Source organism: Drosophila erecta, unplaced genomic scaffold, assembly GCF_003286155.1.
Source record: "Drosophila erecta strain 14021-0224.00,06,07 unplaced genomic scaffold, DereRS2 tig00000092-arrow-pilon, whole genome shotgun sequence".
Classification (NCBI taxonomy): Eukaryota; Metazoa; Arthropoda; class Insecta; order Diptera; family Drosophilidae; genus Drosophila; species Drosophila erecta.
Genome location: NW_020825207.1, coordinates 9,986,779 through 10,003,162, shown reverse-complemented (window position 1 = coordinate 10,003,162; position 16,384 = coordinate 9,986,779). Strand labels below are relative to the sequence as shown.

Sequence of the window (16,384 nt, the reverse complement as noted above, 5' to 3'; positions counted from 1 at the left end):
CCCAAGTGATTTCGCAGCTCTGCGGTCTTGACAAAACTATTTTGTCTAGTCATTCATTTCATTTACTGCTCCTTGCCGGCGAGCATATTAAGTGGACATCCGCCTAACCGAGTAAAGCGCTCGGAATGCGGCTATTGTTCTGTTTGTGTCGGTGGAATTTCAATTTGTCAATTGTTTGAAATTTAATTTGATTCCAACATACCAGCTGCCCAACATTCTTGGTAATGCCCACAATTAACTCCATTAGCGTTTTTACCTGGCCGGTCTCAGATGACTCACCTCTGTCCGCTCGGATTGTACGTGATTTTTTGTGTTTTCCCAGCAGCTGTCTGGAGTGGAAATTTAACAATTTTATAATTATTTCCATGTCGCTCCCCTTTAAATTTGTATACAAATCCACGTGTGTGGCAAAATATTCCCATTGCTGACGCGGCTTCCGACTTTTTGCTCCCTTTTTCGGTGGCATTTTAATGAAACCACAAATGCTGCCTCACAACCCCTTATTTCGGCTACGGACAGCACCCTTATGGAAACCGCAGACTTTATTTTGTTTTGCTTCTCGTGCCGTGCAAAGATTTTTATTGCAATTTTCTAATTTCATTGCGGAGTCTTCTGCCCAACTCCGATGCCGGCTTCAGTTTATGGCTGCAACAATGGGACGCCAGTCAGCCCAAGCCCAGAAATTGTTGCTGCGGTTGCATGTGTGAGCTAGGAGACCACGACCACCGCCTGTCACGCATAAATTCGCATTTTCATTTGAATTTTAAACACATTTCAGAGCTGACGCTGCCAGGAAAAAACGCTGACAGTTTTGCAAAATACATATAATAAATATTTTAATGCAGCAGAGCGGCGAAGGAGTAAGGCTTGCTCCAGAAATTGATTTCGTTTGATTGACATTCTCTTCTCTGACTCTTCTCCAAATTAGAGCATTTATATGCGCAGCAGTGTGGGTGGCAAAATAAAGACAAGGTGTTGCGCCCATAAAAATAGTTCCACTGGCATATATATTTACTTCTTATGTGCCAGTCTTGTTAGAACGTCTCAGATGCTATCTAGCGTCTATTCATGAGCATTGGACATGCGCCCCATCGAGGTAGCGTGGCCGAGCGGTCTAAGGCGCTGGTTTAAGGCACCAGTCTCCTCGGAGGCGTGGGTTCGAATCCCACCGCTGCCAAGTTTTTTTTTTATCCCTTAATTGCCAAAATTTTTATTCTTCCGATCTTCGCCAACGATTGTCAAGCAAGAAGAAGAAGAAACGTACAAGAACCTATTCTCCCCCTCCCCCTCCATCCACAAGCAGATACATCGCTCACTTATCGCCGCGCGTGCTGTTCAATTTGTTCGTGCGCACGCTCTTATAATTCCCAACTTGTTCTGGCCTGCGGCGCACCAAGATCCACAGGTTGGGCAACGAAAAGGTAAGACTATACTTCACAGGATCATTTCTGTAGTCAGTCTTCACATACTTTCACACTAGATGAAAGCTGAGTGCACCCGCGTTGATGAGTTGAATCGTTCTATTCGGCAGCGTGAGGATTTGTCCAGTGTCCTTTTGGTGCTTCGCATCTTTCGGGACGCAGGGCTTCGATGATCGCTCGGTAGAAACGGATAGAGCGAATTCTGAGTGGTGCCCCCTTTTTAGCTAATCAATTTAAATTCTGTGGAGACATGAATTCTCTCCTGAAAAATATTTTCATCATTTCAAATCATTTCATTTGTTGTTATCAGCAGCATTTGAGTTAATTATGGAACGAGCTTATGTTACTACCAGTGCGGGACTGGACATCAGTTACAGCATTTATTTATCTACATAATTGAAAGTGCTGTATTTATTATGCAATGCTAAATTGTTGCCTTTTCAAATGTGATTATATAGTATTTTTACAATCATTTGGGCTTTAAAAGTATAAATATTTGTTAATTGAAAATTTTGTTACCCTGCGTAATGGAGCTATTCTACTGCAAGTAAATAGTAACTTTTAATACTGCTATAATTGAATATGCAGAGCAGTAAACCTCTCGGTCCCCAGGCAGTAATAATATTGTTGTTTCCGCCTGCTCTAAACACTGTTGCTGCTGGTGCTCTGCAAAGCAATTAAAACAGCACTTGAGGGGCGACCCTTTTGCCGCTCCGCTTGTTGCCAGTTTCAAGTGTTTTTGTTGCACGTTGACAGTCCGTTAAAGGTGACACAGGCGCCACCCCACGAGAATTATAAAACATTTTAGTGGGAAACAGAGTTCCGCTTTTTGTTGCTTCAAGTGCGCTTCGTGCTCAAGACTTGGCAGTGAGTGGTCGAAAAAACTGCAAATTTGTAATACAATTTTCGCTAATGGTTGTGGGGGCGTTTGGGGGCTCTAATTACTCAATGCTGCATATGAATGGTCCTTGAGCGAGGGCGTGATTTTTGGCTTAATGCAACGAACCCAATTAGTGGATGATGACTACTTGGAAGTGCCTTCAAGTAGGTCCTTGGCGAACTTTTTCGAGTTCGTGTTTTGGTTGGCGAACTGCTCCACTTCCTCGAGATGCTCACAATCGTATACGTAAGACTATGGTGCATAAATATTTGAGGAGCTTGTCTGCTGCACGCAACAACAATTAATGGTTGCCTAGTTGTTGTCAACTGTCCCATTTGCTTCTGCTCTGGGGCCTCGTTTTTTGCCATTTCGATTGCCAAACACGGAACAACACGTAGTGAAAATTTATTTAAGCAATGCAAAGCAAATACGAGCGCCAGTTAGGGTACAGTGCGTTTCATGAAGCAAGTTATATATGGTGATCGGAAGATCAATAAGAATTGTAGGGAATGTATTTATTACCTCTAAATGGAATATTAAATTTTACTCTCAATATCTGAACTGTAGATAATTCTGGGCGTAGCATAACATTTTGAAACACACTGTACCCCCTTTCGGTTCACTTACAAATGTCGTATTTTTTGAGTGCTTACATAAAAACACATTTGAAATGCGGTTAAAGGGATGCGAAGGAAGTCGAAGGGAAATGGAAAATGGAGCCGAGGGAAAAAGGAAAAGCAAGCACAGCACAGTCGGGGCAGCGCCACCTAGAGGCCCGAATTGACATCATCATCATCATCATCCCCGGGCCAATCGATGATGATGATGATGCTGCTGCTGCTGATGGCAATGCGGCTGATGCCGTAATTGATGTCTTTGCGACATGCTTTCCCAAAGTGTTTACGTTGGGAATTACCCATGTGTGTCGCTCGGTGTATGGGCGGGGTACCACGCCCCCAGCTAGTTGACAGCCAGCCGTTTACGTGCACTTAATGAAATGTGCCCCAAAATGGAAGCACGTACCGGGCATCTATTTAATGAGCCCAGCAAGAGGTTCTTCTTGCGAAGAAATTTCAAGGGGTGGGGTGGCTGCAAATGGCTGGTTGGAATATTTGGAATATCTAGTGTTTGAAGGCAAATGGAGAGTGGGCAGAGCTCATGAAATTTTTAAATGTCGCAGCTTAAATTCAATTTAATTTAGCTGCAATGGCTGCATTATTCAATGGCACTCACACGTAAGCGGCTCAAGAAAGTCCCCGAAAATCCCCCAACACCCTCGAAAACCTCAGACCAAAAGCACCAGCTCCAACCGCAGTTTAAAATTCATGTGAGCTTTTCAACAATTCTCCCAAACAAAATGCGATTAAATGTGCGGAAAATGCTGAGCTCTTGTTCTCGATTTGCCCATGTTGTTGCTGGATAAGCCACAATGGGTTAAAGCAATGTCTTGTTTGCACATGTGTCGCTAGGGGGCGCCACCACGTAGCTCTTCCCATGCCGCTGCGAAAGTCGGATATTTTGGAAAAGTCGGAAAAGCAGTTTAAACGCACACAGCACACACATGCCGAAGGTGCAAAAATGCGTTAAACATAACATGCTAATTCCTGGCGCCTGCAGCTTCAATCTTTCACCTGCCCAGGTGAAACTCCCACACCCACTCCATACACACATATGTGTGCACCAGCTGCCATCCTTGGGCCCTCGGAGATCGTCCTGCGGCAGGACTCGTTGGCTATGTAATACGAGCGTTTTGTGTGCCATTTGAGCCCGAAGTTCTCCTCTATTTTCTGCCATTTGCCTTTGTGCTATGTGTGGGTTTGTATTCCCTGCCAGAAGGAATTTTTATTTGTTTTTTTTTTTTTTGCAGTCATGGTAGTTAGGGCGTTTTTATGTAAAACAATTTTATTCTTTTAACAATAATTCTATTTTGAAAAAGTTAACTTCAATTGGCTTTTTTGTTTTGTATGAAAGGGAATTAAATACTTTGCTGTGGATCCTTACTTTTGTTAGGTTTCATTTTCTTTCTTCTGTATTTTAGTACTAATACTTTTTAATGCACTAAGTATTAATTTGGAACTGATTCCATTGATCGTAAGTTCTGTAGCCCTGAAAATATATTAAAAAAGCTTTTGAGAGCTTTCGCTCTCACTTATTTATTCACGTGCAATCAGTTGATCAGTTGGAGTGGTTTTGTTATGAATAGTTCCAAAAACGCAGTCCCAGCCTCTTCCTTTAAATACGGACCAGCTGTCCGGATCGGAATCGCTGTCCTGGTCCTCCACACCGTCGGCTGGCTGGGCTGGAAGGCGGTCAACCAGGGTGCGGAATCCAAGGAGGCGGCGGCGAAGGCCCAGCAAGAACAGTTACGAGCGGTATTCGCGGAAAAGTGATATAACTACGGATGATAAACCCATATTGTTCAGCAAACCACCACGGACTGAGTGCATATTAGTTAATTGTTGCTCGAAACCGAGCCAAATAAGTGAATTAAAAATAAAATGAATTGCTTACCTATTTGTCTTAAAGATTTCATTTAAAGCTTACCGTTGCTTAGAGCTTTTTATACCCTTGCAGAAGGCATAGTGATTTCAGTCAGCGACGTATCAAAAATATGCCAATAATTGCTTATGTGCCATGTTTTACATTATAGAATTTAATTTAATATAGATCATATAATATGATTCATGTTTTTGATTTTGAAGCATTCTTAGCTTAATTTTTGTATACATATGATCTCCTATGATGAAATCAATGCGAACAGGAATTAATTAAAACTATAAAGAAATGTATATGCAAATTTGTGCACTACAATTGTTTTGTATATATTTTTCTTCATGTTAAACATGAGCTTGTTTTTAAAATACAAGTTTCTCCGCATATGTACATATATAAATTGTACTGATGGCTAACTAATGTTTACTGGACATGCTAATGCATATGGTCAACTTTTGAAATTGTAGTTAAAAAACGATCAGAGAGAGTTGCTTTGCTTCTCGCAATCTCTCCGAAAGCCCTCCGATGGAAGCTTTGCCAGCTTTTGACTGAGAAATTAGCAACTATAAGCCCAGCTCGATTCAGTAACTCAGTTCCCAAGCCGGAGGTGAGGAGTCGAGCCACCTGGAGAAACTCGCGAAAATGCTATCAAGATCCGTGCTGATCGTAGTAGGCCTACTTATGCTGAGCTGGCAGTGGACAATGGCGATGGCCATGCCGCCCCTTCCGAAGAACCCACCCAGCGAAGTATCCATAAGTAGGCCGGACATACCGGGATCCCCGGATATATTTGTGCAGAGCATCTTCAACATCGATCCATCGCAGTGTCCCAAGGGATACGTTCGCACGGGTCCACATCACACGTGTCGTAGGATTGCCTAGGAAGACGAACTGCAACCATCGGCTTAAAGTTCAATACCAGAATGTGCTTTTATTGATACTTAAATAAACGAAATTAAACGTACAAATAAATTATATAAATACTTGAAATTCTCGCACACATATTGACAAATCTAGTTTCTTTATAAGAATACAGATTCATTAAAACTAAACGTTGGCACTGATGAAATATTTTTCAATAATAAATATTCGGTAGAGTTTATCCGTAGCTCCTATGGCATTTTAGGCTGGTTTTCGACATCGATCTATATACAGTTGGAAACCAGGAGAGCACTTTTTTTCGACTTGGAGTAGTAAAAGAATCGCCGTCAAAGTGATCAGATACATCCATTTTCTAAGGTGGACCGCCATTTCCGGACAACGCATTTCCAGACTTCGCACTACAATCGCTAGAAGACTAATGTTACCCGAGGATCTAAAAAGCTAGCTTTTATTTGGGGATTCTCCCTGTTATGTATTTGCTCTTCAAGATAAAATTGACAGGGCGAAACGCATTCCATTAACTTGATAAGCCAATGTAATCAATTACAGACAGCTTTGTAATTATACAACTGTAATTCAATATTATAGAGATAACGTTTTCTTAACTGATATATTTCAAGATTGCAATAACTGCATATGGCTGATTAATACATTTTGTGATTATCAAAAGTTGTTACAGTGGCATACGTAATCTACTTATGTACGAACTTTTAGCGCACTCATTTATTTGTAAGTCACTTTTTTCCCAAAGAGCATTCTGAGGTAATCTCTGGGAAATTTGTACTTCCAATCTTACATAAACAACCTTATCAGTAGAGAAAAATGTCCCAAAAAATGTCAGCCTGAATTATTACACAGAATGACAGATTTAATGGCACAATGAAATATGTTTTGTGTAGATGAATCAGTATTATTCAGATTTTAATTTCATTCGCGAATTCTCTAGGCTTCCTTCCTGCAACGTCCTGCCATAACCTTGAGTCCTTCAGGACACTTGGGATCCAGGTCGAAGAGACTGCGCTGATTAACCATCTCTGGATCCGCTTCCTCAGCATCCGACTTGGGATCTCTGTTGGATCCAGGTGCTTTGCTCAAATCGGGCGACAAAAACTCATGGGTATTGAAGAGGTCATTGATGTTTTGGCCAACATTGTCGGGGGATTGCGCTTTCCCAGGAATAGGCTGGATCACAGAAGGCTGCTGCTGGCCGGGAATCGGTTGAATAGTCTGCCCCTCGCCGGCGACCCCAGTTTCGTGATCCTGACCAGGTCGAGGCTGCAAAGTCTTGGGCGACTGGAAGTTAAATTCGGAGAAGTCTTCATCTGCGCTTCCGGGACGTGGTTGTATGGGCTTATTAGACGTTCCAAGTCCCTGGTTCGGTCCCTGGTTGAGGCCTGGTTGTTGGAATTCTCCAGAATTCTGGTCTGGTTGTTGGAATCCTGGCTGCCGGAATCCTCCAGAATTCTGGCCTGGTTGTTGGAATCCTGGCTGGCGGAATCCTCCAGAATTCTGGCCTGGCTGTTGGAGTTCTCCAGAATTCTGGCCTGGCTGTTGGAATCCTCCAGAATTCTGGCCTGGCTGCTGGAATCCTCCAGAATTCTGGCCTGGCTGTTGGAATCCTACAGAACTTTGGCCTGGCTGCTGGAAGCCTCCAGAATTCTGGCCTGGCTGCCGGAAGCCTCCAGAATTCTGGCCTGGTTGCCGGAACCCCCCCGAACTTTGGCCTGGCTGTGGGAATCCGCCTGGATTTTCATTTGGCTGTTGGAATCCACCAGAGTTTTGGCCAGGTCGAGGCTGCAGAGTATTTGCATTGCCACCCGGCTGCTCGCCTTCCAATCCTCGAGGGTAGGTGGGTAACTCATTATTGCTTCCTGGTTGTTGACGACCTGGCGCCCTTCCCTCAGGTTGAGCTCTATTGAACTCACTGCCTGGCTGCTGAAAACCTGGTTGGCCCCTGTTGAAATCTCCACCGGGTTGCTGGAGGCCTGGATGTCCCCTGTTAAAATCTCCTACAGGGTCCGGGTATTCCTGTTGTCCTCTGTGAAAACCAGCTCCATGCTGGTGAAATGGACCGCCAGCTTGTCCGTGAACTGCACCACCGTTCGGATAATACGGTTGACGACCTCCAGATGGTTGATTTTCTGGATAATACGGAGGGGGCGGTGGGAAGCGACCGAAGGCAAAGGGAGGTGGTCCAGCGGATCCTGGGCCAAGTCCTGGCCCATGTCCTGGCCCATGTCCGGGATGACCATGGCGGTGGTGATGGTGCCTAAAGAAAAGGAAATTATTAATAATTAAAACATTAATCTTTCACCATCTCGGTGAGATATTCTAGTTGAAGGCTTTTTTGAAATAATATACTCACGAGTAACCATGTCCTCCGTTTTCCACATAGTACGGATTCTGGGGACGAGCTGAAGTCCATTGTCCACTGATTAAAAGGATCAGTGACACGGCCAACCTTACAGATAAGAGCTGGGAAAACATTTTCAACGCGAACCACCGGCGGCGTTAAACATTCAAAAGAGACTGAACAGCATTGTCGAGTCGAGAATAGACGATCTAACCGAGCTCAGTATTTACTTTGAGCTGCTGATAAGCGAGGTTCATGACATCAGATAAGGCATCAAATTACATAGCAGAGGAGCAGGGAATTACGGACGCAGCTGAATGCACCGGGAATAGTTTGAGTTGGACACTGACTCACAGCAAACAATATTTACTTTGTTTCACACGACGCTAAATTTCCCCAGAGCGTTTCTCCCACAATTGTCAAATGGGTTTTTGATGGGTATTTCTGTCTGCCTTCAAATCGCTTTGAATAATCACCAAAAAGCAATCTGACCATCAATCAATCTCTAGCTCTATACAAATATCACTTTATTGACTAACATCAATCTTAGAGTCTACAGACTAAGCCGGCTTTCTGCAACGTTTTCCGAACAGCTCAAAGCCAGGCTTACACTTTCGGGTCGTCTCCAGCAGAATTCGGTTGTCTATGACGGGCAGCATGGTGGTGCCTTCATTATCCAGCTCCTCCGATCCGCTGCTCATCTGTTCTGAGCTGTTGGTGCTTTCCGCACGTGATGCTATTGTGGATGCGGGTTCTTCTGTCGTCGTCGTCGTCGTCGTCGTAATCGAGTTCGTGCTCGGATATGTGAATCTATAGCTGGTTTCCTCGTCGTCCTTTGGGAACACGATGCGAGCGTCACCACTGGGCTGAGTTCTTGCCTCGATGAGGAGGACCGCCAGCGGCAGGATGCACAGCACCAATGGGCTTAAGTGTAACAACATTATCTGCGAGATGCACGCTCGTCTGCTACGATGGAGCAGCGATGACTGAGCGCGGAAGCAACTGGCTGGCGATCATCTTTCCAAACACATTCACATTTTCATTCCCAGCGAAACCAGATAAACGATGGGAGCAAATCGCTGGGGGACCACAATAACAATGGCAGGGGAGCTCACAAGCTCTCCCGTAAAAACAAAACGTAAACAAAGCAGAAGAGTAGCATTGAGCTTTTCAGATATATCTCAGCTAGTCTACACTGACAGAAATTAATGAGCGTCAACGGTATATTTTGTAAAACTTTTCTTTAATCAAATATTTTGGCTCCCAGCTATTTCAAACGTGGCTCTCTGATACACAAACATGATTTGCAAGACGATCGCTTACACTTAATACTTTTGAATATACTCGTATTTATTTAACTACTGTCAAATAATGCTCAGTTGCAGGCTAGGCAATCTTCCGGCAATGATCATTGACAGTCAGGGTGGTGCCCTCTGGACAAATTCGCGTTGTTTCCAGGACAATCCTGGGCCCAATGACCACACTGCTGGAATTGCTAGCGGCGCTGGCTTTGGTTTGATCCCAAGGAGCAGGCTTATCCGACTCAGATTCCTTGCCGAAGGTGATCATCTTGGACTCGGTGGAGGGATGTGTAAGATTTTTGGATATGCTGGGTATTCCGTTCATTTTGATCTCTTGCCCTGACGAGTTGTTCCGGGTTTCGGTCAAGTTTTTCGACTCATTTGGAGTATTTGCTGGAGTCTGCGACTTGTTGTCCGCAGCCGTAGTTCTCGGGCTGCCCTTTTTGATTTCTTTGAGGATTGGCAGGCTTACATTGGTGGCTCTGGTCACCTCCGCCATCTCCCGCTCGATTTCCCTAAGTCTGGACTCCAGGCGGATGGCTGTGGCATTTGGCCTGGACTCCGAGGGAAACACAAACTGATCGCTGGCCACTCGAGCTCCACGACTTGGATCCAATGCCAGACACAGCCAGGCAAACAAAAACAGCAGCTTCGACCAGGAAAGCCGCGTAATTGCCATCGTAAAGTTGGTTTGTGTACTTGCAATCGAAGCCCAAGTAAACACGTTCACACTCGCCAGTATCGCTTTCGAGACTGAATCTCCCAAGTCTCAGTTTCCAGCTCCGTCTCCGTCTCAGTCTCAGTTTCAGTCTCAGTTTCAGTCTCAGTTTCTGATTCTGATTCAGTTTGGGATCCACTTCGAGAGGCAGAAGTCGGGGTCCGAGAGGCATTAGCTTGTCAGTTGTACAACCTGTTGGCAAATGTGCGGGTATATTTGCACGCTGATAAGGCTACATGGCACCCAATTGGAAGCCGCTTACATAATTAGGAGAGTAGTCAGCGAATCGGTCGAATGAATCGCGAGTAATCAGATTCGAGGCAACGTTCATAAGTCCATACTCGAATGCTATCTCCCCCATGCGAACTGATTTGAAAAACTATCTCGAAAAATAGTTTTCTTAAATACCAAGCTTTTGTAATGTTCAGGCCTTATTTACTTGTTTCAACTGATACAATTTCACTTGCCTTAAATGCCAAGCACAGGCAAACCATCAGAAACAGAAGCTTCGAGCAGGAATGCCGATTGATAATCATTGTGAAATTTAATGTGATTGAAACGAGTCTCGTTCTTTCGAATTTATTGCAGTTTCCAAGTCGCTTCTAATTTAAAACAGTGAGCTTAACACACCTATAAAACAGAAATGTATTCCTCCCGTCGCAAAAACTACTAAAAAAAGGTTTAACTATTTTCTAAGTATTATTCAGTTATAATCACTGGAAATTCAAGACTGCTAAGCAAGTTTAGGACATCGTTTATTTGGGGGAATAGAAACTTCATCAAAGATAGTCGCAATATATGCATTATTAATTCACCTATGTGTATTTCCCCTTTTAGGAAATTAAACACTTTCATATAACTTTTATTTATACTTTTATATATATTTATATATGTATATATTATATACATATGACACACCTTAGTCTTAGAATTTATCTTTATAGCTGATTCTGGAATCCCCGCCGTGAATAATTGGCAATTGCACGGAAAGGATTTGAAAGTGAAGAAAATATAATAATTTACATACCGAGCATAATTTACCTTCAAATTGAATTACATCGCTAGTACATAAAGCAACGCGCTAGATTTTAAATACATGATATGATTGTCAAAGTTTGTTATTAAGTGTGATAGCCTTTGTACAAAGAAGGTCCTTCAACCAGACGGTAGGGAAAATAAGCTTAAGATTATAAAGACCTTAATATAAATCCCAGATAAATATTCCCGATTAATTTTTTAACTTACCAGGAGCTTCAGCAAACATAACATTTTTGATTACATTTTGTCATTACACGCTTTTCCAGTCAGATGCGCGTCCCGAGGATCGATGAAAAACCCATATCTCATTTTCTAAGTGACTTTTTACGAAGTAACCTGAGCTCGAGCCGTAACCTGCCTAATAAATGTCAGCAATTTGAGCAAATAATTTTGACAATTCTATTGTCAGCCACCGCAAAGCACATAGGGCCCTCGATATACTTGCTACTGCCATCCGGCGACCCACATCATCATAATCATCATCAAATTGCCGTGGTGGTTGGCATAATTTTTCGCGAAGTAAAAAGAAAAGCAAACAAGAGTTGAAACATAAAAATGTAATTTGACTGTGTGGGCGACGGTGGTGGCAATGGGGCAACCCAGTGTTAAATACCAGAACCTTTTTTCACTGTGTACCACATAAAAGTACATTAAAATAATGCCTGTTTAGGTCACAGACAGCTGGGGCAGAGCGAAAGGCTCGTAGAGTCATTTATTTATGACAGCCACCTTCTCACCCAAGCGAAATTGAAGCCAAACGGGGAAGAAGAGTCAAATTGAAGGGTGGCAGTTGGGCTCTGAGCAATGGCATGTCCTGGCAAAAGGACAATGGAACTGCGTTTGCTGTTAATCAGTGCAAGTTTCGGAAAGTAATCAGCAAATATTTTCCCACTTTTTGTTGCGGTTTTCTCGAGCATTCTCGTAATTTTCATAAAAGCGCGGTTTCTTTCCTCTGCCGCATTGTTTGCTCGATTGTTCATGTATTTATTTCCAACTGCCATCTTCCATCTCAGATACAAATGGAAATCTATCACAGATCTGATTTACTGCCAACCTTCGACAATCATTTGCATCATCATCGTTTGATATTCGAGAGCCCTTGTGTCATGTAGCCTTAAAAGGCAAGAGATTGACTACTTTCACAATTATCTTGGCCATCGAGGCGTACTGATCAACTGAAAACTGCGCTTTTGATTCAGTTCAATTTAACTACTCATCGGCAGCGGTTTAAGCCCAAATGGCATCGTGGACGGGGCTACTCTGCCTGTTTGGCATCTTGGTCATCAGCAGCAGGCTGCTGGATACTTCGGCGCTGGACAGCGAAGTCAAGTCAAGCAACCTCAGTGGAAATGTGGAAATGAAACCGGAGAAAACTTGGAGCCCCGATGGAGCTATGCAGGCGCAACCCTATAATATTCTGGAGACCAACTGCCCACTTGGCTATGTCCTGGCTAATAAGCACTGCCACAAGCGTGCCTAAAAGTTATTTGGTTTTGAAATAAAAGTAATGGTTACCTAAAGATAACTTCCATGATAACAAATTTTGAACGGAAGAGCAAAGAAATATATATAATTCTCCTAATATAATTAATAGAATTTATCACACAATTTGTGAAATATATATGATTTAAAATCATCCCAGTAAGACAACTTAAAATAGCTTTCTGTACTCTTTAAACTAAACACTCGCTAAAAATATCACCTTATGGTATTGCTAAGTGTGTATACATAATCCTCATAATAATTAATAGAATTTATCACACAATATGTGAAATATGATTTAAAATCAGCCCAGTAGAGAACTTGAAATAGCTTTCTGTACTCTTTAAACTAAACACTCGATCAAAATATCACCTTATGGTATTGCTAAGTGGCTACAAGAAAATTCTGCCCACCCATTATCGAGGATTTTTGCTGCCAGCGAAGAGCCTCGATGGCCCCCGATTGCCCACTCCTCGGTTAACTATCAACCAATATGTTGCGGTTGCTTCCATGTCCAACCTGGCCACCAGCCCCACCTCCGCTCGGAGCAACGTTACCCAGGGGACGGGCCAACCGCACACATAATTTGCGACAGCAACCGCAAAATGCGGCCGCACAGGATCCCCACTCCGGCCAAAACTCAGCCCCTGACTGATATGCAACCCGAGGGCTGTCATTAGTTAGAGGTCCATTAACAAAAATGCAATGGCTGCGATGGCTGCTGCGATGGCTGCTGCGATGGCCAGACGGCGATGGTCGAACGTCATTTACAGGTAGCAGCTGCATTGACAGGAGCCCAAGAGCAGGACTCCATGTGAGGGCCCGGAAGTTGGCGCATTAATTCAGGAGGACGGCATGAAATATGACAACACTCGGGGGCTCTGCTTCGCTGAATGAGTTAATTAAGCGTCTCACGGCCAGCAACATAATTTGGGCCCATTTATCAGTGACGGCGGTTGTGCGGCGCATGTAAATTTGCCTTAGAGATGGCAAATGTCAGCCGTTGTCCTTCGAAAAACACGGAGGTTTCATTACACAGCACACAAAGGAAAAGAAAAGTGCATGTCCAAGCAGAGCGCTATTTTTCTATTCAAAACATACATTTTATTATTTTCAGTGCACACGCTTGGCGGGCTTACAGCTGCTGACCCAAAGGATTGTCCAGCCAGGGATAGACGGAGGGGCACTTGTCGCAGACGGTCATGTAGCGCTCCTCGCCGGTGGACATCTTTTGGACATGGCACTGGACCACTCGACACTCCGCCTCCGGCAATTCGGGGCAGTCCTTGAACGGAGAACCCAGCGTGGGCTGCCGCACGTACTCCAGCATTCGCGAAATTCCGGTGAAATACACATCCGAGTAGGTGTTCAGGTGGTTTATGAATCTGCGCGAATTAAAATGGGTAGATATGGCCAATTTTGTAGTAGTTACTTACTTTTTAAAGGCAGCAAAGTAATTGCGACCCCGCGAAAACCAAGCCGCATGCAGATACATCCCGAAGGGAGCCCTATTGCCCAGATAGTGCCTATTGAAGTTTTCCAACATCCAGTCGAACAGCTCGTCCACATCGTCCTCCGGCGGGTAGACGCAAGCATCGATCATGGAGCAACTGTAGCCCTCAGTGTCGGTCCACGTGACCATGGGATTTACCCAGAATCCGGGTATGGATGCCTCCGGACAGGGTCCTATCTGGCAGTCCTGCTTCGACATGTAGTCCAGGGTGTAGGGCCACATGGCCGGATCCTTGTACTTTTGCGTTGGCCAGGAACTGTCGTAGGTCAAGCCCAAGCGACTGGCTGCTGCAAAGGTGTTGTTGCCGGAAATTTGGAGGAAAGGCAGGCGCATTCCCTGAATCTTCTTGGGATCCACCTTGGCAAAGGTCTCCAGCATTTTGATCTGCGCTCCAAACTCCCGCTCGATGGTGGCCACATCAGCCGATCGCCAGTAATCGGTGCCATCTCCATGGGTCACCGAGTGCAGGGCTATCTCGTGACCTGCCCTATAGAGTGCATTCACCCTCCCGTAGTCCGTGTACTCGTGGGACAAAAAGAAGGTGCCAGCGGCTCCACATCCATCCGGATTGATCAATCCCTCGAAGAGCAGCTCGTACTGGGCGAAGTTGACAGCATTTACAGCATCATCGAAAGTGATGGTTACGAACTGGGCGAAAGAGTATTTAGATCTCTGATTTATTGAGGTGAACAGAATGTGCGCAATATCACCTGCGGAATCTCGTTTTCTTTGCCCTGGAACTTGGATGTGGGTAACACGGCATCGGAGCAGCGGCAATCGGGTAGCTTGCAGTTGCTCGGTTTGCAGGGCTCGGCCATTGCCAGGATCAACTCCTGCTGGGCCAGCTCCTTTTGCTTCTTCTTGTGCTTCTTGGACTTGGACTTGGCCTCGCCCGTGAAGGCGAGGGCCAAAACGAGACCCAGAATTAGCAAGGTAGAGTACTTCATGCTGGGCTAGAAAGCTCTATGCACAGCCATCGATGCTGGATGGGCTTCTTATAACCTTCGGGGAAAGGCGATATCTTATCAGATTTTTGGGGCTCCAAATACGATTTGCTTGTTCAGCACAAGGTGTGTCTGAATTGGGTGGGGTTTCCTCAAGTGACCTTGTTTCCTCCGCACAGCACTACCAACTTCACTCAAGCAAAAAGAGACAGAAGTTTCAATTATAGACATGCCAGCGATCGGAGTGGCCAAAGTTTGGCTCATTAGCATAACCAAAGAACTTAGCAGCTGGGATTTGCCGGGCTGAAGTGGAAAACTTTTCACACTTGCCGGAGATCGCAATCGATGGGCGTCGACTGCAGCCCAAATTATGACAGACCCTCCCCCAGGCAGCCAGGAAAATACACTTCAAATCGTAAACAAGTGCTTCAGAAACTTTTCACAACAGCGACAGGAAGCTCTCAAAAACAAAGCACAAGGAACTCTCAGACCCCCAGCCAATCACACAGTGGGTGGAGGTCCTCAAATCCCGGCAGGCAGTGGCAAAAAGTCAATACAAGATTGAGGAAAAATCTGCAATTCCCTTGGGGGCGAGAGGAGTCGACGGAGGAGTCAGGCATCCGTTCCCCGATTACTCGGGGTGCACGCCCCGAATGCGATTTGGTCACGTTCCTGGGCGTTGCCATCTCGGCCAGGAGCCGCAAACGCGGCCAGCCAACCGCCAGCCAGCCGAAAGGACTCTCGGAAAAGCGGGCGGAAAACTGGGTGGAAAGCCTCGACGCTCGACGCTCGGCACTCTGGCTCTCCGTTGTAGGGGCGATGCAACATGTTTGAGTGAGTTCGATGATAGGGTTTTGTTCCCAACCATCTACACGATGGATTCTAATGAAGATTGAGACTGCCTGCTGAGGGCCGCTTCATTGAAATCTGATTGACGGCGAGGTGAGCATCGCTCGTTCATCATCTCTCATTAGGTGGAGGAGCACTATGCCAGGGCGTTGGGGTGTGAAATCAAAGGAAAGGATAAGCCAACCTCCGCCAACCAGCCAGCCTCACACCAAGGACACATGTGAGCCCTAATCAAACCTGCTCACGTGACCGAAACTGCTCTAAAATGCAAATTTTCCGGGGCTAATAAAAACGTTACTCATATGCGTGGAAGATTTCCCAAGTGCCGCAGGCGACCAAAGAGAAAATTCGCACGCACGTCTGAAGCTGAAAACTATTACGGGGTGGCGGTTATTCTACCCCGGTTCCGGGTGCCTTCTGTTTGCCAATTTTCGCGATAATCACACATCTAATTTGCATAGCACTGAGACCAGCAAATCTGGGCTAATCAAATCAGGCAAACGAACAAAC

General features: G+C 44.9%; 6 protein-coding genes and 2 non-coding genes across 9 annotated transcripts; 4 read left to right on the top strand and 4 right to left on the bottom strand.

The window, feature by feature from the left end:
* Positions 1 to 1,095: 1,095 nt before the first annotated feature.
* Positions 1,096 to 1,177, top strand: Trnal-aag. The gene has a single exon. It is a non-coding gene; the product is annotated as a tRNA-Leu (tRNA).
* Positions 1,178 to 1,423: 246 nt separating this feature from the next.
* On the top strand, positions 1,424 to 1,632 carry LOC6548031. Its single transcript, XR_046712.2, has one exon. It is a non-coding gene; the product is annotated as a small nucleolar RNA U3 (small nucleolar RNA).
* A 2,779-nt stretch (positions 1,633 to 4,411) lies between these two features.
* On the top strand, positions 4,412 to 4,815 carry LOC26526816. Its single transcript, XM_015157375.2, has one exon. It carries the CDS (start codon positions 4,497 to 4,499, stop codon positions 4,689 to 4,691), a length of 195 nt encoding a protein of 64 aa, XP_015012861.1. The 5' UTR covers positions 4,412 to 4,496; the 3' UTR covers positions 4,692 to 4,815.
* A 534-nt stretch (positions 4,816 to 5,349) lies between these two features.
* Positions 5,350 to 5,798, top strand: LOC6548032. The gene has a single exon (XM_001975209.3). The coding sequence runs from the start codon at positions 5,437 to 5,439 to the stop codon at positions 5,674 to 5,676; it is 240 nt and encodes a 79-aa protein (XP_001975245.1). The 5' UTR covers positions 5,350 to 5,436; the 3' UTR covers positions 5,677 to 5,798.
* Positions 5,799 to 6,122: 324 nt separating this feature from the next.
* Positions 6,123 to 8,399, bottom strand: LOC6548033 (glutenin, high molecular weight subunit DX5). Of its 2 annotated transcripts, XM_026980249.1 has the most exons (3): positions 8,042 to 8,397; positions 7,281 to 7,945; positions 6,123 to 7,145 (listed from the first exon to the last, which is right to left on the bottom strand). In XM_026980249.1, the coding sequence occupies exons 1-3, from the start codon at positions 8,161 to 8,163 to the stop codon at positions 6,619 to 6,621; spliced, it is 1,314 nt and encodes a 437-aa protein (XP_026836050.1). In that variant the 5' UTR covers positions 8,164 to 8,397; the 3' UTR covers positions 6,123 to 6,618. The 2 variants fall into 2 exon arrangements, with proteins under 2 accessions (XP_026836050.1, XP_001975246.1); XM_001975210.3 differs by having other exon boundaries at positions 6,123 to 7,945; positions 8,042 to 8,399.
* A 132-nt stretch (positions 8,400 to 8,531) lies between these two features.
* LOC6548034 lies at positions 8,532 to 9,070 on the bottom strand. Its single transcript, XM_001975211.3, has one exon. It carries the CDS (start codon positions 8,968 to 8,970, stop codon positions 8,590 to 8,592), a length of 381 nt encoding a protein of 126 aa, XP_001975247.1. The 5' UTR covers positions 8,971 to 9,070; the 3' UTR covers positions 8,532 to 8,589.
* Positions 9,071 to 9,248: 178 nt separating this feature from the next.
* LOC6548035 lies at positions 9,249 to 10,091 on the bottom strand. Its single transcript, XM_001975212.3, has one exon. It carries the CDS (start codon positions 10,007 to 10,009, stop codon positions 9,416 to 9,418), a length of 594 nt encoding a protein of 197 aa, XP_001975248.1. The 5' UTR covers positions 10,010 to 10,091; the 3' UTR covers positions 9,249 to 9,415.
* Positions 10,092 to 13,628: 3,537 nt separating this feature from the next.
* LOC6548037 lies at positions 13,629 to 15,377 on the bottom strand. The gene is made up of 3 exons (XM_001975214.3): positions 14,792 to 15,377; positions 14,005 to 14,729; positions 13,629 to 13,953 (listed from the first exon to the last, which is right to left on the bottom strand). The coding sequence occupies exons 1-3, from the start codon at positions 15,026 to 15,028 to the stop codon at positions 13,704 to 13,706; spliced, it is 1,212 nt and encodes a 403-aa protein (XP_001975250.1). The 5' UTR covers positions 15,029 to 15,377; the 3' UTR covers positions 13,629 to 13,703.
* Positions 15,378 to 16,384: the final 1,007 nt, after the last annotated feature.